The 23122-nt window shown below is 47.0% G+C and overlaps 1 protein-coding gene across 3 annotated transcripts in view; it reads left to right on the top strand.

Moving 5' to 3' along the window:
* Window positions 1–23122, top strand: part of PJA2 (praja ring finger ubiquitin ligase 2) — a 201481-nt gene that overhangs the window by 10278 nt on the left and 168081 nt on the right. For 2 of the 3 annotated variants that reach the window (XM_086961007.1, XM_086961005.1), the window contains exon 2: window positions 11879–12090. The exons of the other annotated variant lie outside the window; for it this stretch is intronic. In XM_086961007.1, coding sequence (XP_086817133.1) covers window positions 12072–12090 — 19 coding nt within the window. In that variant the 5' untranslated portion in view covers window positions 11879–12071. The remainder of the gene's footprint in view (window positions 1–11878; window positions 12091–23122) is intronic. 3 annotated transcript variants of the gene reach the window in all.

Raw genomic sequence — 23122 nt, 5'->3', positions numbered from 1 at the left:
TATGTGCTTCCCTTCCTGTGAGCACAGCAGAAACTGAAGTGGAAGAAGGGTCTCGGGTTCATCCGGGGATTCAGGTAGGATATCCTTCATCCCTTGTCGTAGACGCAGGTAGTAGAATACGTCGAGCGGCGTGCGGCTCTGGGAAGCAAAGAACTCATCTGCAGCCTTAAATTTCCCGTTGGCGAAGAGATCGCCCCAGGAGGTAATCTGCAGTCGGCTGCAAAGCAGCTCAAAGCCTCGTTCCTGCAATAGTGCTAGGGCAGGATGGAATGTCAGTGGTAGTTTAGGAGAATATAGAAAACCGCAGGATAGCCTCTTAGTTATGCGGCGCCACGCGTCCAGAGTACAGGAGACGGAGGTATTGGACGTTTGGATCAGCGCCTCCGGGCAGTGGAGCAGGCCATTGAGCGGCACGGGATGCACAATCCAATCCTCCACCGCTAATTGTGGCATGAAGGGCGTGGGGGGCCATCCAATGATAAGCAAAATGTGAATGTGCGCACAGGTAATATGCCTCAAGGTCAGGCACATCAAAGCCTCCTGAGTCATATGCTGGGTCAACATGGTCCATTTCAACCGTGGACTCTTACCTCCCCAGACGAGCCGACAGAGTTCTGATTTCAAGGTTTTAAAGAAAAAAGCACCCGGATAGTATGGGATATTGAGGAAGAGGTAGAGAAATCGGGGCAGTACCACCATTTTAATGAGGGATGCTCTGCCAGCCATGGAAAGCGGAAGGGTGATCCAGCGATCCACTGCAGCAGTGAGTTTTGTAATCGCCACTCCGTAGTTGGAGCGGATCGTCTCATCTTTATCACACGATATCTGTATGCCAAGGTATCGGAGCTCCGTCCAACGCCACTCGAGTGGGTAGTCAAGGGGGAAGGCAGTGACCGCTTCCGTAAGAGGGAAAAACTGCGACTTAGACCAATTTATGTGTACCCCCGACATACCTTCAAAGCTTACGAATTCTCTCAATAGCGGATTGAGGTGTACCTCAGGGTGCTTGACGTAGAGTGTAATGTCATCAGCATATAATGACACGTCTATCTGCCTCTGGAGGCATTGCACCGCGCCCTCTCTATGCAGCTGGCGAAGCCTACAAGCTAGCGGTTCAACCGCTATCGCAAAAAGTAAAGGGGATAGGGGACATCCCTGACGCGTTCCCCTGGTAATGGCAATGGAATGTGATAGCTGTCCGTTGATGAGGACCCTCGCCATAGGCTGAGTGTAGAGGAGCTGTATCCAGGAGATGAAAAGTCTAGGAAAACCCATGGCGGACAGGACAGAAAACAAGTAGGGCCACTCTACGGAGTCGAATGCCTTGGTGGCATCGAGGAAAACAGCAGCTACAGGCAGTTCAGGGTGGACGGTACGAAGCAGAGAGAACAGTGTACGCAAGTTGTGGGAGGTAGACCGGCCGGGGACAAATCCGGATTGATCAGGTAATACAATTCTAGACATGAGTAGGGAAAGTCTGGTGGCCAGGACCTTCGCTAGGATTTTAACGTCGCAGTTTAGGAGGGAAAGTGGGCGATAGGAACCACATGAGCTAGGCGTCTTGCCCGGTTTCAGAAGCGAGTGTATGACAACTTCCCGCATGGATCTAGGGAGGACGCCGTCAGCGAGTGATTCTTTATACACCTCTCGGAGAACCGGGGCCATAATGTCGATGTAGGCTTTATAAAATTCGGCGGGTATGCCGTCCAGCCCTTTCCATTCCCAAGTGACATGATGGCCTCACCGATTTCATCGAACTCAAAGGGGGCTGCTAGCAAGGCCCTGTCTACGTCGCTGAGCCAACAAAGTGCAACGTCTCCTAGAAATGCCGTGTAGGACGTATCCGCTGCTGCAGCAGTGGTGTACAGAGTTATGGTGAGATGTGAAGGCTTCTAACAGTGCATCTGAGTCTCTGATCGTGTGCCCTTGTTAATCAGTTAGTTCAAGTATGGTGTGATGATCTCGTGGGGGGCGCGTTAACACCGCTAGAGCTCTCCCGGGCCTATCCCCCTCGCAATATTTTCTGGCTTGTCAGTGTTTCCCCCTGAATTTTGCCTCCCTGTTAGCCTCCTCCTCGTATTTTGATAACTCGTCCCGGAATTCTGCATGTACTTCTGGGCTGTCAGTCTCTACCATCCTAAGTTCTAGTGCCCTCAAATCCCCGTGCAGTGTACGAATAGTGGTCTGTATGTCCCGCAGGACCCCAAAGCTCTTAGATATGCAATAGCCTCTAATGGTGACCTTGAAGGCTTCCCAGATGTGTTCCACCGATTCTACTGACCCCTTGTTCCTAGGAAAGAAATCAGCTATCTCTTCACCCAGTTCGGTACGAAATAAACTATCCAATAGTGACGCCGGTTGGAGCCTCCATTGTGATCTAGGATTATCCCACCCCGGGATCTGCGTGTGCATTAAGACAGGGCTGTGATCCGAGTATGTTCTCGGTAGGTGTCTAACCCCAAGCACCTCTGGAGTGATTTCTTTGTTGGTAAGGAAGTAGTCCAACCGTGCCCATGCGCCCGTCTGTGGTGTGAAATGCCTACCCTCTCTCTTAGTCGGGTGAAGGTGTCGCCATGTGTCTACCAGTGCGCCCTCAGCAATGATGCCTCCCAACGCCTCCCGCGCTCTGGGTTTGTAATGAGTTGCCCTGTCCGCCCTATCTAGGTGAGGCACTGGCGCCAAATTGAAGTCCCCTCCCCAAATAATGTGCCGGAACCCCACATTCACTATCTTGCCCCAAAGTACAGTAAAGAATGCAGGTACGTCTGTGTTAGGCACATAACAATTAACAAACGTGACTGTGTCGCGGTCTAGCCGCCCCTATAATAAGGCGTAACGGCCTTCGCCATCGGTCAGGTCTCTGCATTTCTGAAATTATACATTGCATCTTAGAAGAATGGCAACCCCTCTCGCGTAGGTGGAATAAGAGGAGAATGTACGAATTCCTGCCCATTTGCTGGCAAAGGTGGCTCTCGTCTGCGGTGACAAGTGAGTTTCCTGCAGCATGGCAATGTGAACATTATGTCTGTTAAGATATGCTATCACATTGCGACATTTTTTGGCATCGTTAAGCCCTCTAACATTCCATGACATACAGTTAAATTGAGCAGCAGTTCCTAAGTGTGCCTTAGCCAATGTATTTTCGACATTGCGTCCCCCAAGGGTCATCTCTGAGCCCCACCCTCTTCAACGTCTACATGAGCCCCCTCGCGGCCATCGTACGCAAACACAACCTCAACATAATCTCCTACGCCGACGACACCCAGCTGATCCTCTCCCTGACCAACGACCCCGCCTCCGCCAGAGCCAACCTGCACGAAGGGATGAAAGAGGTAGCCGAGTGGATGACAACCAGCCGCCTGAAACTGAACTCTGACAAGACGGAGGCCCTCATCCTGGGCTCTTCACCCTCCGCCTGGGACGACTCCTGGTGGCCTCCCGCCCTGGGCACCGCACCCAAACCGACAGACCATGCACGCAACCTGGGCTTCATCCTGGACTCCTCCCTCTCCATGACCAGGCAAGTCAACAACGTCTCCTCGGCGTGCTTCAACATCCTACGCATGCTACGGAAGATCTTCTTGTGGATCCCCACCGAGACCAGGAAGACCGTCACCCAGGCCCTCGTCACCAGCCGACTGGACTACGGCAACGCCCTCTACGCCGGTACCACCGCCAAGCTCCAGAAGAGACTCCAGCGGATCCAGAACGCCTCAGCCAGACTCATCCTCGACATCCCACGAACCAGCCACATCACCGGACATCTGAGAGACCTTCACTGGCTCCCCGTCAACAAAAGAATCACCTTCCGCCTCCTCACCCACGCACACAAAGCCCTACACGACCAAGGCCCGAGCTACCTCAACAGCCGAATCAACTTCTACGCTCCCAAACGCCACCTCCGATCAGCCAACCACGCCCTCGCCGCCGTCCCCCGCATCCGAAGAGCGACTACGGGAGGAAGGTCCTTCTCCTACCTGGCCGCCAAGACCTGGAACTCCCTCCCGACCGACCTGCGCCTGACCCAAGACCACCTCTCCTTCAGGAAGAAGCTGAAGACCTGGCTGTTCGAGCAGTAGCGGCACCCCCCCCCCCCAGCGCCTTGAGACCCTACGGGTATGTAGCGCGCTATATAAGTGTCACTGATTGATTGATTGATTGATTGATTGACATGTTCCCTCCTGGAGGTCTGGGATCCGCAGCGACCAAAACGTTGAGACGAGTCAATGTAGTATAGCATTTTATGTCACGATCAAACAGTCTACGTGTGCCTCTCAGTTCCCCAAAACATTCCGCCCCCCCACCCACTACTGCATCCCAATCATGCAAGCAGCCATCAGTACCCCCTCATCTCCCCCTTCCCCCCCCCCCTCCCCCTCAACTTCAACAACATAAAGGTTTGCATGGGGAACACCCTGTAGGGATACAACATAGAGTTCGCACAGCCACTTCAGCCGCTCATGACCTCCGAATCTGTACCGCCCTTAGTGGAGGCCAGGGTCAGGAGAGTGGTCCTTGGATTACGTTACCACAGGAGTGATGAGTCGGCGTGGGTCCGTCGTGCGTGGTCGCCTCTCTTCATGCACTCGAAGCAAGAGTCAGTGTATGACAGTGCAGATGAAGCAAAAGTTCAGTAGATGCAAGCGATCATTGTTCATCCGCTGCCGAGGATAGGTCTTCGTCCTCCTAGATCCGCTGCAGCATTGCGCTCCTCCCTACGGGCCTTACGGATCGACTTTAAGAAATCTTCTACTTTTTGAGGGTTCGTAAAGAAGCGCTGTTTCCCCTGGTGTGTGATCCGCAGCTTCGCCGGGTAGAGTAGAGCATAGTCCAATTGAGACTCTCGCAGCTTCTTTTTCACAGGGATGAACTTGCGTCTCTCTTCCTGTACCAGAGGGGTGAAGTCCGGATATATGGAGAAGCTAACGCCCTTGTATTGTATGGTTTGCTGAGATCGGGCCGCCCGCAGCGCGACATCGCGATCTCGATAGTTTAACAGTTTAGCAATGATTGGTCTAGGCGGCAGTCACAGGTGCCAATGATCGGTGTGCTCTCTCGATTATAAATTGAGGTGAGAAAGCGTCCTCTCCGATCGAGCCTTTGAGTAGTTTTTCAACATAGAGCTCCATCCTGCCCGTGTCCGAGGATTCCGGGATGCCCGTGACGTGTATGTTGTTGCGTCGGCTACGGGCTTCCAAATCCTCGTTCTTGGCTGCTATGACTCTGAGCAGGTTGTCCATCCTGGCCAATTGTGTGGTGTGGGTCGAGGTGATATAGTCCTTATCGGATATGCGCTGTTCCGTAGCCGTTAGTTGCTCTTCGTGGCGATCCACTTTATGAACCAGGGCATCCAGCCTGGCGGTGATGCCGTCAACCTTTTCCACCGCAGTGGCAAACCCCTGCCTCATCTCCTGGAACAGACTATGCAAGTCAAGGTCTTTAGTGGGAGTAGCAACGGCCTTCGAGGTCTCATCACTTGGCCCGGGGTCGGCTGGCACCGATTTCGTGCCTCTTTTGGCGCCATCAAAACTCAGTTTCGTTTGGCGATTTTCGGGTCGCACCATGTTGGTGACAGGACGCGGCCTCTCCGCCGCCTCGTGTCCGACCGCTGCCGTGTGCCCAGGTGCCCGCTGAGGGGGTGGTGATGCAATCCCCAACAGGGGGCGCGTCTGTGTGCAGGTACAACTCCGTGCGCACCCCCCAGTCACTCTTCGCGCCCTCAGTCTCTCCGGAGGAGATAGTTTACAGGGCCCGGTGGCAGCAATGTTACAGCTACAGTCGCCTTGTGGGAAAGTAGGCCCAAAAAATCAGCCCCACTTTGTGAGGGTTGGTACACAGGCCAGCAGTCCGTGGTAATTGTTTAAGGCAGCGTCCAATGCGGTTATGACAGTGGCAGAAACCCCCCTGCAGCCTAAGCGTGGGCTACGACCAGTCTCTGCAATCCTCCGGCGGGGGGTGATGCAGACAATGAGGTCTCTGGGGGTCAGTGTCACCTCCGACGCGGGCAGGCAGGGAGCATGTAAACACAGGATCATCGGGGGGGGCATCCCGCAGCCCAGCGGGCTGGTTAACACGACAACGCTCGGCCGCTTGGTTCGGGCGTCTCTCACCGCGCGCAGCCCCATGGAGGGTGCTGCTTAAGTCCGGCTCCTCACCGCAACTCCAGTAGTCACCACGCAGCCCTGAGCTGTCCCGCACTGTTCAGTGTTCCGCTACCACAGCCAGGCAGTCCCGAGTCAGTCCCCCATGGGAGAAGGATACTGCCGCACTCCAGCCTCAAGATCCCACGCAGATGTCTCTCGGGCTCCAAGCACTCATTCGCGACCCGGGCCTAACTCCTCGTGGCCAGCCTCGGGGTCGCGCAGTCTGCCACAGCCGCTCTCCTCCGCTTGTGGTCTCCGCGTGTGCTAGCGGTCGAACTGCAATCGGCGCATTCCGCTTGTGCGCCCTCTAGCGCCCCCCCATTCCCAATAGAATGTTCGAAATTTCCTATGGTAAGTAGGTCCTAACTATATATACCTACTGGCTATATATATATATATATATATATATATATATATATAACACATACCTACACACCTCTGTGTGCAATTGTATACGTGCTGGGGATAGGGTATTGGAATCGGGTGGACTTCAGCGAGTTTCTTAGCCAGTATTCATTTAATTTCCCTAATAAATGAGTAATTTCTGGTTATTTTACCCTACTCAATAGATGTGTGGTTTCCTTCCAGTTGTCATATTAGCGTATTCATACTCTGTATTTCCTTACTGCATTTTGAGGTTGATGCTGTATATCTATTCATATACAGTTATTTTTGCACTTTATTATAGATTATGCTGCTGTGTGTATAACAGTGTTATTATTTTCCGGTTTGTCACTTTTTGCACTTTTTAAGCACATTGCACTTTATTCTAACCAGTGTCCGCTATTTATACCATATGTTTTTCATAGGTATTTTAGCTCTCTTCATATTATGATTTTAATATGGATTGTATTGCACTTTAATTTTGTAATTCCTATTTACTGTTATTTATTCCTTTCATGCCCCCATAACTATCCTTAATAGAGAATCATGTATTAGGACTTAGATTCAATTGGTATACATATTCGGGCACTTGCCCTGTATTAGCCCTATACCCTCATGATTTTGTTATTGCCTTTATTCTAGGATTTGAATATCTTGGCGTAATCATTAGTTTACATTGTGTAAATTGATTATTCAGACAGTTCATGATGGTTATACTGGAGATTGTATTATTACCCTTCTCTTGTATTTAATTGAATGTTTACCTTTTTTTGTCCTACTATTCATTTACACTCCTAAATGTTATAATGGAGCATTTTCTCTGTTTATGGTGAGAAGGAGGTGGGGCATGAAGGGACCTATCAACAGTATTTAAACCTTGGTCTCTTTGAGCATGTCATGTGATCAAGTCTGGGTTCTCCGGACGAAACGCGTCATGCTGCTGCTGCCTATTATGGAATAAAAGCACTTATTTGCACTGTCTACGCTTGTGGTCTGTACCGGATTTCTGCACATCTCTTCGTGCCTCAGGATTGTGGATTTTACATATATATATATATATATATATATATTTACACACATACATATACCTACACACCTCTGTGTGCAATTGTAGTATCATGAGTGTTGGGGTATTGGAACCTTTGAGGTTACAGCAGGTAGAAAAATGGACAAAATAGGTAGGCTTATTAACCCAAACTGAGCCTTATAAATACTTAGCTATGTACATGTATGAATATCTATATAATATAAAGACTGGGGAAATAGAGTCCTGATTCTGTGTTGTGCAGCATTGGGGTGATAATTATAGCATCTTTATAATTACTACTCCACTAGCCTGTAATCTATTCTGGGTGACTGATTACCTTCTCCTCCGTGTTCCCCACTGCAGAAGGAGCTCTAACGTGTGAAATCAGTGTTTGTACACTGGTTGTCTCATGTTTTTCTTTTATATTCTCCTGACCAATTTTGCCAGGTCTTTCCTGGTTTATCTGTTATGGGAAAATGATGGTGTGTAGTAAGTGCTTCACAACTCGCATACCCGATCCAAGGGACAGAGGCCAAAATGAACACTGGTTCCTCAGTTCTAACGTTGGCAGCTCTAGCGCTGGGCCACATTGCCTCCCTAATATATGGATCAAAGATGCCAACTTTGGATCCCAGTTAAGCACTTGACTCCACATTGTGTGAATCTGGGCAAATCACTTAATCTCTGTGTGCCTAAATAGTGTGACATGTAAGGTTTGATTTGTATAATTCCCACTTGATGTACTTGTTTTTGTAGACCGTTTCCCAATCCCCCAATTAATGTACACTGTTCCATTGCTTTCTAGCTAGGTTTCTGCTTAATAAATAACAATATGTGAATAGTAGCCTGTGAGTGCATTGTGGCCTACGTTTGGTGCTTGTGTGTGGCGGAATCTGTTCAAACTGAAGTGTGCTAAGGCACCTGTTCATGGATCTGGAAGAAAAGCAGGATAAAGTTGTGCATGCCAATGCCTAAATTTTGGGAATACTTTTGGGAGTATTCGTAGACTAAGGGACATGGGAAATGCTCAAAGATGATGGATGGGTGCTACCTTTATTCATGCAGTTAAAAGGCACAAGAGTTCACCCACTTGCCCTCAAAACAGGCTGTGGAAGGAAAGTGTTGCATGCACTTCAGTATAACAGGGCCTACAGCACCCATAATACAGTTTGCTTAAGATAACGATTACCTGGGATGATGGAAGAAGACTGACTTGGCGAGCTAGAGTATAAATTAGAATTATTGATAGAAACTAGTCTCAATATACCTTTTTCCACTTCAGTTTTTGTTTGAGTAGTCTCGGTTATGAAGAAAAGTTTCAAGGTGCTAAGAAAATGAGACAAACCTGACAATGAAAACAATACGTATTTTCTAATTCCAATCCGTTTTAATGTTTGGGAAGGTGAAGATTATAAAACGCTCTCTCCGTTACATTCTGAATTCCTCTTGTTTTGTCTATCTTTTGTGCAATATGAGAGTATGACAAGGCACGTCCGCTGACTATTCTTTCGTGGGCGTTGTGTGATAATTGAATCTTTCATCCCAGATGATCTATCCTCCAGCACCTTGCAAATGGGCTACTTAGCTAGAGAACTGAGATTGCAGGAGGCAATAAAAAACACAAAGCCTCCTGTAGCTATAAATGGGTTTTGGACGACCCGCGAAAAGCTTAGGGTGAAGCTGAGTTTGAGGTCCCAGCCCAGTCACACATCCGGTAAAAAAGTGCGTGTCCTGGAAGCTGGAGCAGCCTGATCCAGGGCACCTGATTTGTGAGTTCCTTTTATTCTCGTGGCGTGCTCCCCTATAGACTGAGACACGCATTGTTATTCCCCCCGTAACGCTCAAGACTTACAACTATCAAGGGGGATAATACCCACTTTCGTACACTCAAACTTCACTAGTAAACAAATGGTTCCAGTATTTTTAGGTTTCGCCTTTCGCACAGGCGAAATCTTATGTCTTACACTGTGTGGCTTTGTTCCGCCTCTCTGTTCCATTGGCTAGCTCCATAAATGGAGGCTAGCCATTGGAACAGACATCTGTCCGTCATTGCCGGAGCAGATTCGTGGGCGTTCCCGCGATTTTTACTCATCCCGCCCCTTTGCGATCATCATGCGGCGGTGGTTTATTTTTATTTTCTTTAAAGTTTTTTTGGGGTCATTCCTCCAGGCCGACCGCCGCCGGAAGAAGTCCTGGTGAGTGCTCCCCTCCCCTCCCGCTGTCTGTGTGCCCGTTCCCGCCCCCCCTCCTGCTGTCCGTATGCCCGATCCCGCCCCCCTCCCGCTGTCCGTATGCCCGTTCCCGCTCCCCCCTCCACCTCCTCCCGCTGTCCGTGTCTCCGGCCCCCTTGTAAATGCTTGTTCTTTCAGTGCGCGCGTGGGGCAGGTTTACCCAGAGAGCAGCCGAGGATTACATGAACACGCTGCAAACAAACGTCTGAAGTTTGAGACTTTCCGACCTCCGCCCTTGCAAAAGCAGTCTTGAGTGAGTGTGCCCCGTCCCACTCGTCAGAGCGGATGCACCTTTTAGTGAAATGTTTGTGTCCAGTTCACAGTAAAGCTCACTGTGGGCGAAACGTGCCTACGTTTTATTTATAGGACCGCTTTGATGTTAAATAGATGTCAGCTGAAGAGAAATGTTAACCTTTTCAAGTACAGGTCTAAGGCTTGAAGGCCCGGACTCGGGCTATCTCCGTACGATGTCGAGCTTGCCCTGTGTATGTGGGTGTCAGGTCCGCTCGGGTGGCCGCTGTCCAGTCCCCCTGGGGTACATCTTGCGTTTGCAAAAGTCTGTCTCCGGCTACTATAGCGCTTCCTGCAGATCTTCTATTGGAGGGGAGGAGGGCAGCGGGCAGGCCTGTAGATAACAGCCGTTCTCTAAACACCCATTAACATAAACGGGCATTTGGCCCACGGAAGCGCGAGGCGCTACAGATAAACTTGAGACGGCCATTCGGTCAAAACTTGTGTGTGTTCTAAAGGGATGGGGGTGTTGTGTCGCCCTTTAGCAAACGAGTGTTCACACCCGACCAGAGCACGGTTCACCGGCACTACAGTGCGGTTGAATTTAATGTTGCTTCTTTGAGCTCCCTCCCCACCCCAGGAACACGGACACGTGTTTCGTGGGTGCTCCGCCATTTTGTCACTGTCTGGGGGCTCAGACACACGAGTGGTATGTATGTGCCTCCAGGCCCTCTAACCTGAGCGCCAAGAGTTGAACTTGCGCCTCAGTTCCCTCTTCTTGCCGTATCTACGATTGGTGCAGCAGGTGCAGTGTCACCGGGGCTCAGAGCCCTTGGAGGCCCACCACTGAACTCCTCGCTATTGTTCCTCATGCGTGAGGGACGGCCGGTGTTGTGGGTGGGCTCACATTAGTTCAAACACTTGTGGGAAATACTTTGCTTCCTTATTGGGCTTCAAACCGCATTGATGCCGTTTCTAAGCGCTGCAAAAAATAATAAAGTGTAAGAGTACATAACAATTAACCTTTACGACTTGACGACGTCCTAAATTCGCCGCCATAATAGACAATGCTGACGTGGTTCAACATAGCAAGCCCACACTGGGCTCCTCGCCCTGCTGCATTTAAACAGTTCAATGGCGCCCACTGCACACTCCCGTGGTTTCCGAGGCCATTCTCCGGCGCAGAATCTTCTTTTCATTTATAGATGAATACTTGTTTTTTTTCAACACAGCGTAGCCCGAGGAGTATCATTAAAAGTAATTTCAACTAGCGTGCACCTCATTAACATAAGCATGCTCGGTTCGTATTGAAAACAAAAAAAAAATATAATTTCTGACTATGGAGAAAGTCCACTTAATTTGTTTTCGGAATAATACCCAGAAAAATAATTCTTAGTTATGTTATAGAAATATGTGTACTTATATATATGTATTATTTGTCATTTTCGAAAAAATGAAAATGTTTTGGGTGTTGAAATATTCGTACCTGTATGGTATTGGTATGAGTATGTGCGCGGTTGTTTGTGTGTGGAGGAAGTGTGTGTGCGCGCATGCTTGCCTTTGCCTTACAAGTGTGTTGAAACCGGATGCCAGTGTCCTCGAGCAAGAGACATTTTAGGGCCAGGGCAAAGTGGGCTCTGGCCCAGGGCCACAGCCTTTCAGGGGCTCCCTGGTAGACCCACCTCTGCTCAGCATAGTCTTGCCCCGATGGCACTGAATACTTCTTAAACAGATTGTTTTAAATACTACTTTACTTTATTGTCATACAGGGTGATATGTGTGTCTGTTCCATTTTGTAGAGAAATGTTGTGTTTATATTTCATGCAACATCCAATGAAATGGATTCTTTTATATCAAATCAGGACCTCGTATATGAGAGATGGGAGGGGGTCACACAGATTATACTGGTGACACCACCAAACTGTGGCTCCAGCCTGTTTACTAGCAGTCGGTGAGGGACCTCCGAGTTATGTTGGGGAGACCGAAGAACATGTAAGCCCGTTGAGCCCCCCCATTCCAATGAAGAACTCCATGCAAGACTCACTATTGTAGGATATGAGAATCAAATTCTCAGGTAAGATTTATTTACAAACAAGATTAAATCAGTCATTGAAATCTAAGGTTCTAAACATTTTACACAACAATTAGTGAAAGAAAAGCTAGGCATTTGATCTCTGAACTAGCAGATTCTCCAAAGTCGACCACCTAGTTTGCCCTTCTAATATCCGCTAATTGACTTCAGGTCCCTGTCGCTACTCCTCGGACCCCAGTAACTGTTTGATGTAATCCATGTCATCATGTTATATGATTCACAAATTAATTTCCTAGTCTCTCGTCATCAACAGGCAAGCGTATAATGTGGAGCTCTGTGTGGGTGTGGGTGTGGGGCTCTGTGTGGGGCTCTGTTTGGGTGTGGGGCTCGGTGTGGGGCTCTGTGTGGCTCTCTGTATATATGTGTGTGTGTGTGTGTGGCTGTGGCTCTCTGTATGTGTGTGTGGCTGTGTGTGTGGCTCTCTGTATGTGTGTGTGTGTGTGGCTCTCTGTATGTGTGTGTGTGGCTGTGTGTGTGTCGCTCTCTGCATGTGTGTGTGTGTGGGAGCGACAGCAGTGTGAGAGCGACAGCAGTGTGAGAGAGACAGCAGTGTGAGAGAGACAGCAGTGTGAGAGACCTTTTATTTATGTTTTGGTTTTTGAAACATAAATAAAACGCATTATCTGCAATATCATTAGCTCAAACTCGCGTAAATACGCGACCTATTGCATTGCAAATGCTATAGGTCTCGCATTTGCGAGAGATTAAGCTATTGGCATTGTAAATGACAATGCCATTTATTTATTTATTTTCAAAACCAACACATAAATAAAAATTTTGTCATTTACAATGCCAATAGCTCAAACTTTTCAAAAGGCGAAACCATTGCATTGTAAATGCTTGTTATTTGTGTCTTTAATATTTTTGTAGGCCCTATATTTTCAGAAAAGCTGAAGTTTAACGATCCGGTACACCGTGTTAAAGGTGGGTGAGCCAACAACTTAACAGGGAGAGCTGAACGAATGGTCGGTCTTGGTTCTAAGAGCCCGTGCACCTGAAAAGGTTTATATAAATTGTGCAACAAATCTCATGAAAAAAGCGTGTTTCTTTAACATGCATAAGCGTTTCGTGTTAGCATATCAGATTATATCACTGCACTGAGAGGCATTTATTAAGTGATCGCTTTTAAACATGAACTTGTAAACATTCATGCCCCTTCCCCGACAACAATGCCATTAGTGAACTAAAAGGAAAACCAATTGTCCAGTGTAGGTTGCTTACATTCTATGTTGTATAACATGGAGCAACATTATTGTCTATAGATTCAAAGCCAACAGAGGTTCTTGTAAAGAGTACATACTGAACTTCGATATTTGCAGGTGCCCATCAATGCGACAGTGAAGAACAAGTATTTTCAATGCAATAGGTCATGCATTTACGAGCGCTGGAGCTATTAGCATTGTAAATTACAATGCCTTTTATTTGTGTTTTTTTAAAAACAGATAAAAAGCATTGTCATTTACAATGCCAATACCTTAAACTCTTGCAAATGCGAAACCTATTGCATTGCAAATTCATGTGGCGCCCATGCTATAAAGATTTTTTTTTTTTTTAAAGCATTGGAAGAATGTGTGTGCTGCCTGTAACAGGAGTCAGGACAAAGCTATTTGAGAAAATAGTGCTCTGAGGCTGTAATTAAAGCCTACAGAGTAACAACACACGTAACAGGGTGTTTCATCCTGGGAGGTTATAAAATAAGACAAGGCAGTACTATTAACCCCTTAGCTGCGGCGGCTATTCCGCCGCAGTGCTAAGGGGGAGGGAGGCCGCGCGGCGCTCCCGTACTCGTGACGGAACCGCTCCGTCACGAGCCTCGGGTGGGCTGTGCTTGTGACGGAATGGTTCCGTCACGGCCCGCCCGCTTAATAGAACGCGCCGCGCAGGCGCGAAATCAGCGCGGCAAGCGGGCCGTGATGGAACCGTTCAGTCACCAGCACAGCCCACCAGAGGCTCGTGACGGAGCGGTTCCGTAACGAGCACGCAACGGGTTAAGGGACTCCTAAGCCTATTGTCTAATGAAAAGACACAGTTTACAGTGGACAATGACACATGCAAATGAAAAATGTGAGCGAGTCCATACTTGAACACAGCATGCTTCACAGAGAGGCACATGCTCTTCCCAGGCTTGACCTAAAGAGGATGTGCAATTAAATGCATTATTTGACTGGGATGTCTGTTTGGTGAAGCTGCAATTGATCCCAGGATTTCTAGTTTCACATTCATTAATACAGCTTAGGTATCTCTTGATCTTTCCCGTTGTATTCCAGAGTAATAATTTGCCTTTAATGCTTGGCGCATGACATTACATTTTGGGTGGCTGGCCGTGCCACATGAAAGCCTGGTTCGAGCTTGAGGGTCCATGCAGAGCTAAACTGAGCCAGAGCCAGACATCTGGCTCAAGCCTGCACTACACCCTGTAATGTAGGAACATTTATAAAATCCATCTTCTATGCTTGAACCGTACCCCCACTCATTCTTCTGTCACAAACTACCTACTATCACTTCAATCCTTGAATATTCTTTTACTTTTTTGGTTAGTGGGCGCGGGCATGAATATTGCCCACTTCCAAACCCTCTCCATTTGGCAATTACTTTTACTACTCAGTTGCAGGAAATCGCTCAAATCTAATGTTTGTGCAACCCAATCCTAACCCTTCTCAAGTAGGTTTTACATATAAAACTGTCAATATTCCAAAATGTGCAAATCTGAAGTAAAAGAGGCAACAAAAACAGTGATTGCTGAAAATGCTAAATCCATGTAATCCTGTAATAAAAAATTGAAAGATACAGCTATTTCCTTCATAGTGCGAATTCATGGTCTATGGGCCTGAATTTGAACCACACACTAAACCTTTATAAATGCATAGGATAAAGAACATGGTAATAAGTGAAATGCAATAATTAAACAAACAAAATTTAAACGAAACAACTTACTACTTTTTTTGAAATAGGTATGCTTACTGTACAAACGTATAATTGTATCAAGATCACTATTTCTTTTGGCATTGACGTACCATTATGATTGGTTAGGATTATTTTTTCTTGCCGTTGTTTTTTAAAAAACCACCCCACATATACAAAGGCAGTTCCCCATTGCAGAGGAAGGGATCCTTTGGCACATATGTTTTGTGAAGATTGAGGGCCTGATTTGGAATTTGGCAAACTTTACTCGTGTCTGTCAGAGTGGTGGAGGACATTAAGTCTGCCACCCTGACAGACAGAAGACTGTCATATTTCGAGATCACAGGTGGCCTAGTGGTTCTCTGTATCTTCAGAGGAAAGTCCGCCCTGAACCGGTATATAAGCAATCCAAGACCAATTTTGCCATTATTGGGGCCCTTCCATCAGGTGTTGCTTGGTTCCAGTGGCATAGTGAGCAAGGGACTGACATCTGGACATACCCATGGCCACTTAGGGCATTACATCATACACACAATAGGAAATTGGAGGAGTTGCAATATCTCCACCCAAAGCGGGTGGAAAGCAGAAACTCTGGCAGGGTGCTGATGCAACACAGAAAAGCTGGTGAGGGAGAAGATCGCAGGCAGACGGCAAAGGGTGTGGAGGGAAACAGGCTAGGGGGGGGGGACGCGGAAGCAACACTTGGGGTTGATGCAATACAGGAGTCCAAAAGCAACCTGGAGGGTACCTGTCGGGAGGGAAGCAACACGGCAGGCATGGGGGGAAGCAAACAGGTGATCGGTAGAGTAAGATGTAGCACAGAGAGTGGGATAAAAAAGCAAATGCTTGAGAGAGCATTTGGAACTGGGAGAGGGTAGAAGCACACTGGCAAGAAAACAACATGGGCGGGAGGAGCACGCAAAGGCATGTGCATCAAGGGTAGTGACTGCGGAGAAGCACACAAACGAAAGAACATACGAAAGAGAAGCACTCTAGGGAGACTGCTGGAAAAGCATGCCCTGTTTGAGTGCTTACAAAAGCAAAAAAAAATCCCCTGAAAATCAAGCAGTGTAAGGTCACATTAACATGTCCATTCTCCAGTGGAGGGACAGACACAAGAAGTGGAAGGCAATAATAAGTAAGCATATGAGGGTGATAATGAAGCCAACAAATAGTAAGCAACTGATGGGCTCTAAACCCCCTATAAGCTAACAATATGCTTTGCAACAGACTGGGCATGCGCTGTCTAGTAGGTGATACTTAAAGAGTAATGACGTCAGAAGCTGGGGTATTAGTTGATGGGGTAGGTACCCACCTCAAGCAATACCCACAATCCTTCTTTTGGTGAACCACTTCAGCCACTCAGTTACACTGAGCTCCACTCCCTGGCAGCTATAACACAGGCTTCTTAAAGGCAATGTGTTAAGTTAATTACTATTGTGACTCTTCTGTGTACAAGCTAATTGGGATATCAAACACAATTTAGACGCCCAAAAACTTGAGCAGCTGTGTTGCATGGGTTCAGCCTCAACCTGTTCAAAGCCTTCATTAGAAAGCATTTCTTTTCTCTTGATATACCTGCGTCAAGGTCAACATGCTGGAGCAGCTATAGGACTTGATTTTAAAATCTTAAGATTTTACTTCAACAAGGACTATGAGCTACATCCACATCAAGTAAAACATGTTTTCAGTGTCGATTAGGACAGAGTCCTAATTTGAGATAGCACATTCACAGAATGAATTCATTTTAAGAGATATTTGGAACAGTGCGACAGATGAGAGGTTGAGTTCTGAACGAATCATCGAAGGAGTTGTCGAAATGAGACTGTTGACTAGCCGCTTTGCTGCAGCACACATTCACCCGCTGTGCTGGCAAATTTCACGCGTGCCCAAATCGGACGGCCCCCAGCCATCCGACGCACGGAATAGGTTAAAGGTCTCACATCTTGTATACAGATGGTTTGCATTTCATCCAGATTCTTTTTACTAGAGCGAATTAAAACTAGGATAAGTTTTGATCTCAGAGTGTGGATTAATGGGCTAATTGCTTGTCGGCCATATATTATGCAAACATTTTTATGTCTTTAGTTACTGTGGATGATTTAGACCACGTATACTCATTGTATGGCCCGGTGGCAACATGCGGCCCGCCAGGCCCTTTCTTGAGGCCCTGCTTGTGACACAAAAAAAGTAGGGTTTTCTGCAAGTAGACAGTGGATATACAAGTATTGTTTTGGAATCCTGTTTCCCTCCTTTGAAAGTGTTCTGTAGGTCTTATATGTGAACCCAGCAGACCTGTTAATCAGGTTTTGTCACTGTAATACCAAAAAGAGGTTGACTGTGATTGGAGCCTGCCAGATAGGGGGAACAAAGGAAGGGGCCTGTCCAGGTGTCGGCTAACATTTGCCTGTCACAAGGGAAGCCTCTTTGTGTGAACCCAAGTGTCTACTTGCAGACCTGTCGAGCAAGGTTGGGCATTCAAACAGAAGTTGACACTTTAATGTAAAAAAAGATGCTCGCCCCGCATATTCTATCAGGTACAAAAGGGTCATTTTTGTTGATTCAGGTAAGCATTTGTTTGCTCCTGAGAGGCATTCCATGCCTATTCAGATGCTAAGTACTGGCTCACAGAAGTGGGAGGGGTAAATGCAGATTGACCTCTGTGAAAGACAGGAGAGGAAAAGTAGCGTTCTAAAAGTTACTTTTACTTAATTTTTTGTAAAAAGTTGACTTAACCATTTAATTGGATTCTAATAACTAGTAAAAATAGCGTAATTATTTTTTAAGCTAGGCCCATTCCTGAGATAAAGTATTAGAAGTTAATGTTGTTTTCCATGGATTTTCTATAGATCAGCCAGCTCTGCTACAGTGAAAATAGCTTTTGGGGCATTTTCACTGTAAGGGCATGTGTAACATTACATTTCTACATGTCCTACTTGTAAATACCTTGCACTCAGCCTTATGGGCAATAAAACTACTAAGTGGTGACTTATAAATATTTAAACATATTTAAAAACAAGGTTTAAGCCTGTCAAAAGGAGTTATTTTGATAGATTTGAATTTGCAATGTAAACCTACACAGCCAGGCCATAGAGGGTAGGTCTGAATTTGTAGTTTAAACCTGCACAGCCAGTCTACAGAGAGTAGGTCAGTGATCATGTTTACATAGTCCATGTAGTGGATGGTACAGTGAGTGCTACAGTTCACTTGTGACATTTAACTTCCAGGCCCCAGGATATACTCTGGTATCATATGCTAGGAACTCATCAGTAAGTTAAATATGGCAATTAGGAGTATCCCGATTTGACCATGTTGAAATGAGGAGCACAATCACTGTCTATAGTTAGCGGGGGCTAAAGTTGTCTGGGTTATACAGCCGGCAAAAATATAGGGTTCAGTTAAAGGTAAAAAATCCAGGGTGATGACGCAAGGAAAGGTGAATATCCTATACATGTAAATCTGTGCATCACATCAACCGTAATCATTGGCACATATTATTTTTTTATTTGTAGTTATGTTTATTGACATTTTCAGCTTCCCTGTCTGCATCTTGACCCGCTGACTGTGTGCAAAGCCTGCATACTGCATACTAATCACCTGGCTTACGAGAACCTCAGACCCTCCCGCCTGCCTCCCGCCGCCCAGCCGCTCTATTACGATCTTGAGCGGGGCCGCCGAGTGGAGTGTGGCGGGGGGCTGCCTACAACTCCCGGCAGCCCTTGAGGTCTCAGCGTCACTACTCTGCGCCAGGAGGCGCATAAAAAGGACACTAGCTCTGGGGAGCGGGGCTTCCCTGTCTGCATCTTGACCCGCTGACCGTGTGCAAAGCCTGCATACTGCATACTAATCACCTGGCTTACGAGAACCTCAGACCCTCCCGCCTGCCTCCCGCCGCCCAGCCGCTCTATTACGATCTTAAGCGGGGCCGCCGAGTGGAGTGTGGCGAGGGGCTGCCTACAACTCCCGGCAGCCCTTGAGGTCTCAGCGTCACTACTCTGCGCCAGGAGGCGCATAAAAAGGACACTAGCTCCGACTCGCGGGACGCCGGGCGAAGCCCGGGCCAAGGGCGGGCCCGTTGTTGCCCGTTAGGGACCGGTAAGACTGGACCGGGCCACCCCCCTTTTCTCCATCATAAGGTAAATTGGTTTTCCTGTTCGAGGTTTATCCTCCTTTCAGCCAACAAAAACTGTATGAATTTAGCTGATCTTATATTTAAGAACTGCCTCCAAAGTTCCTTCAGAAAATCTTGGAAAATACTGTAATCCTTTGGCTAGGTCATCATGTCGAAAGGCACCAGGAGCAAAACTGTAACGAGCGTCGCCCAGATTACAGGTCCAATTGACCAATTCATTTCTCGAACTAATGAGGCCATTGATCAGAGTATATCTCTGCTGGAGCGCAGAGTATCCCAAGACCTTGCGAATGCACGACGCTCATCCATGGGCCTTCTGGCTTCAGCGATATCACCCATTCAGCAAGGCACTAACCTACCATTGTTGATTCCACCACAAACTATAGCAGTAATTCATACCGTCCCCTCTACGGTGGACCTTTCAGCCACGCAACCCTCACTAGATTCCCACGTGCTAGAGGACCTTGAAACTACCCCAGACTTAGAGTTATGTCAATCGCAGGACACTGAATCAGTCAAACAGTCCCGTGCGGCTAGGGAGGGTGCTGTTCCAAAACGGGGGAAAGGCAAGAAAAATGCTTGCCCAGCTAGATCTGGAGCCCCACCTGCGACAGAGGGGGGGGGGAAATTGTTCAATTTTGACTGTCCGATCCCAATGCTATTAATCCTCCTACTATTGACTTAGTTGATCCGCCCGATAATCTTTCCATCACGGGCCAGGCGGAGGGTTTCTGTAGGACCTGCAACACTACCCCTCACCTATTAGCTAGCATCAGGGAACTTCTTATCCACCATTTAAAACCATTGGAATCTAGTCTAAGGCTCCTTGAAAAACAGTTTGCGAAGCTTTCTGCCACTCCACCCACTCAGTCTAGCTTAGTACAAACAAAACAGGGGGGGGGAAATCTAAACCTCCAAATACAGTTCCCCAACCGGTCCAATCAGATCACCGAGGGTTGCAGACCAAAGCCATTAAGGCTCCTACTATGCAACCTAAGCCTAATACTCCATCTGCTTCCTCCCAATTACTACCTGACGCAGGCTCGGACTCGCATAGCACGACCATTGCTGCATCACAGACCCCCTCAGGACAGGTGAAAGGTTCCGTCCAAATAGTTAACAAAAACCAGACATCTCTTACACCTAAAACGCCGGGATTAAAATCCTCGGGGGAAGACACAAAGGGAGCGCGGCCTAGGCGCCCTATACATCTTCCTCCGGAGGCGTCTCCCACCTGACTGAAGGCCATACTATTTCCCAAACAATTCTGACTACTTCAAATGCTAATAAGGTTAGAACTATATTAGAAACCTCCCCTGACTATTCCTATACAATGGTGGATAGATCCCCGGCGGTTTCTATCTGTTTAAACTCTCCAAGCCATCATCAATTTCAGCTTAAGGACACACCTGAGAGGTTAGAGACTATGGTCTCTCCGGCGTGTTCGAGTTTGTGTGCACCCGACCCCTCTACAGCTAAAAATTTAACTCCCCAGCCAAGTGAATTTCTGCTTACCACAAACCTGACCTTTTCAATCTTGTACTGGAACGTTGCAGGTTTACGTAATAAAATGACTCTGCAGCCATGGTTAGACACGGTAAATGATCACCAGGTAGTCTGCCTCCAAGAAACGTGGTTAACTACCCCCCAACATCTAGTGGGTTTAGGGTTACAAAACATTCCACATACCAGCCAGACAGGGGGTTATGGGTAGACCAAAGGGTGGACTGGCAGTTTATGTTGCCAACACTCTACCACTCATAACGTTATGTAGATCCAAAGAAGAGTCAAGCTATCAAATTTTACAATTAACTTTTAACAAAAATAGTACTTACTTTTTGGTTAACTTCTACAATAATCTTGAAACAATTGATTGTATAAATACCCTTAACAAGATTACCACTTTTTAAATAATTCAGCGTAATAAGCTTTCATCAATCCCAGTATATGTGGTCTGGGGAGGTGATTTTAATCTTCCATTATGCACCTATTATAAAAATGGAAACTGTGGCCTGCTGGACGAGCACGGTAGTCCTTTGTCTCATTTTGCACATACTATCTGTGGAAATAGACTAAATGAATGCCTCTTCTCACTAGAGCTTGACTTTGTCAATGACCTTGTAGAGCCCCCAATTGACTTTTCACCAGCTTTTCATGGTAGGGGCCTCTCAAGTACCATTGATTACATCATGTCTTCCCAGAGCTTGAAGGGACAAGTGGCAAATTATCAAACTGGGACTGATGTCAGTAGTGACCATTTCCCCATCAGTGTCAAAGTTATACCCAAAAATGTTTCTTTACTATCTAACGTCACCAGCTTGTTAACTCAAAATTCCTTAACTATGAACAAGAAGAATGGTTACTCTGTTAAATGGGCAATGATAGACCCAGTTGTAATCACTGAGAGGGTTCTTGAAAAAGCCAGGCCCCTGGCCCTGGATGGTACAGTGAGTGCTACAGTTCACTTGTGACATTTAACTTCCAGGCCTCAGGATATTCGCTGGTATCATATGCTAGGAACTCATCAGTAAGTTAAATATGGCAATTAGGAGTATCCCGATTTGACCATGTTGAAATGAGGAGCACAATCACTGTCTATAGTTAGCGGGGGCTAAAGTTGTCTGAGTTATACAGCCGGCAAAAATATAGGGTTCAGTTAAAGGTAAAAAATCCAGGGTGATGACGCAAGGAAAGGTGAATATCCTATACATGTAAATCTGTGTATCACATCAACCGTAATCATTGGCACATATTATTTTTTTATTTGTAGTTATGTTTATTGACATTTTCAGTAAAACATTACAAGAACATAAATCACTACTTCATATGTAACCAAACTGCAATGTTCAGCTGGTCAATCATTTTGGGTCACAATAGTTATTAAGCAGCTTTTTCTCTTAAATATTACTTATGACATTCAACTATAAATTTATCTCTGCCAGTTTCCCAACAATTTCTCTCTGTCGTCGTTCAGGGAGGCCTGTTTTTTGGCGGCTTCATTATATTGCAAAAATTAGCCCCTCTTCCCCCCCCCCCCTCCCAAAGCCCCGGGTCACCGAATCATCTACCACCCTGCCATTTCTATGGGTGAGTTTAATATTTTGTTTGTCCGCAAGTGCCCACTCTAGTAAGTTTTTCTTCTTCCATAGTCTCACCTCTAGGGCTAGGGTGCAGTTGTCTATGGAGTCTGTGGAGAAGCGTGGCTCAGTGGTTAGAGGCGGCAGACCCGGAAGCTGAGATCGACCGTGGACCAGGGTTCGATTCCCCGCCTCAGCGGGTCTCGGGCTCAAAATTCCACGGACTCGACAATTCTCGCTCTGGTGCCTACTCAAATCACGGGGTCACACTCTGCGACTCTGGGCAATAGCTTGCTTAATCTCCACTACGGCCCCTCGCGGCGGGATGCCTGGCTTTCACCTTGTGGACACCCTGCCGTGGTTTCTCACAGGGGAATACCAGGACGGGTTCCCTAAGCAAGCGCCGGGACGCTTACGGGCAGCTGTGCGCTTTACAAGTCCAGCACATTTACATTTACATTTACATTTATGGCAGTCCCGCGTCTTGCCGGGCCTATGTCATGTTCCACCAGTCCTGTATCCTTGGTTCATATTCAGACATAAAGTGAACTCACAAATAAGTACATTTTCTGTTAAGTACACTGCATTCACATCTGATCTTGATGTGTACTATAAGCGTGAACATATTCTTTCAGGTATGTTTCACAAATGGCTTTGTTACTGCCAGAAGGGCAGTCTTTGCACCATGTAAACACCCAGATGGTTAAGGTGCTTGCATCTTACAGGCCTAAATCGCAGCACGACAGGCTCACATCTTTGCCCTTCTAAGATTGGTAAATTGAGCGTCATTGATTGGATAGTATTGTCTATTGTTTATAGTTCCATGAAACCACAAGATTGGCAGCAAGTATTCATGCATATGTGACAGAAACTTGATTTCCCTTTTAGTAGACAACCTCATGGA

This window comes from Lissotriton vulgaris, chromosome 3_1, assembly GCF_964263255.1.
Source record: "Lissotriton vulgaris chromosome 3_1, aLisVul1.2, whole genome shotgun sequence".
Lineage (NCBI taxonomy): Eukaryota > Metazoa > Chordata > Amphibia > Caudata > Salamandridae > Lissotriton > Lissotriton vulgaris.
This window is presented reverse-complemented; position numbering and strand designations above follow the sequence as displayed.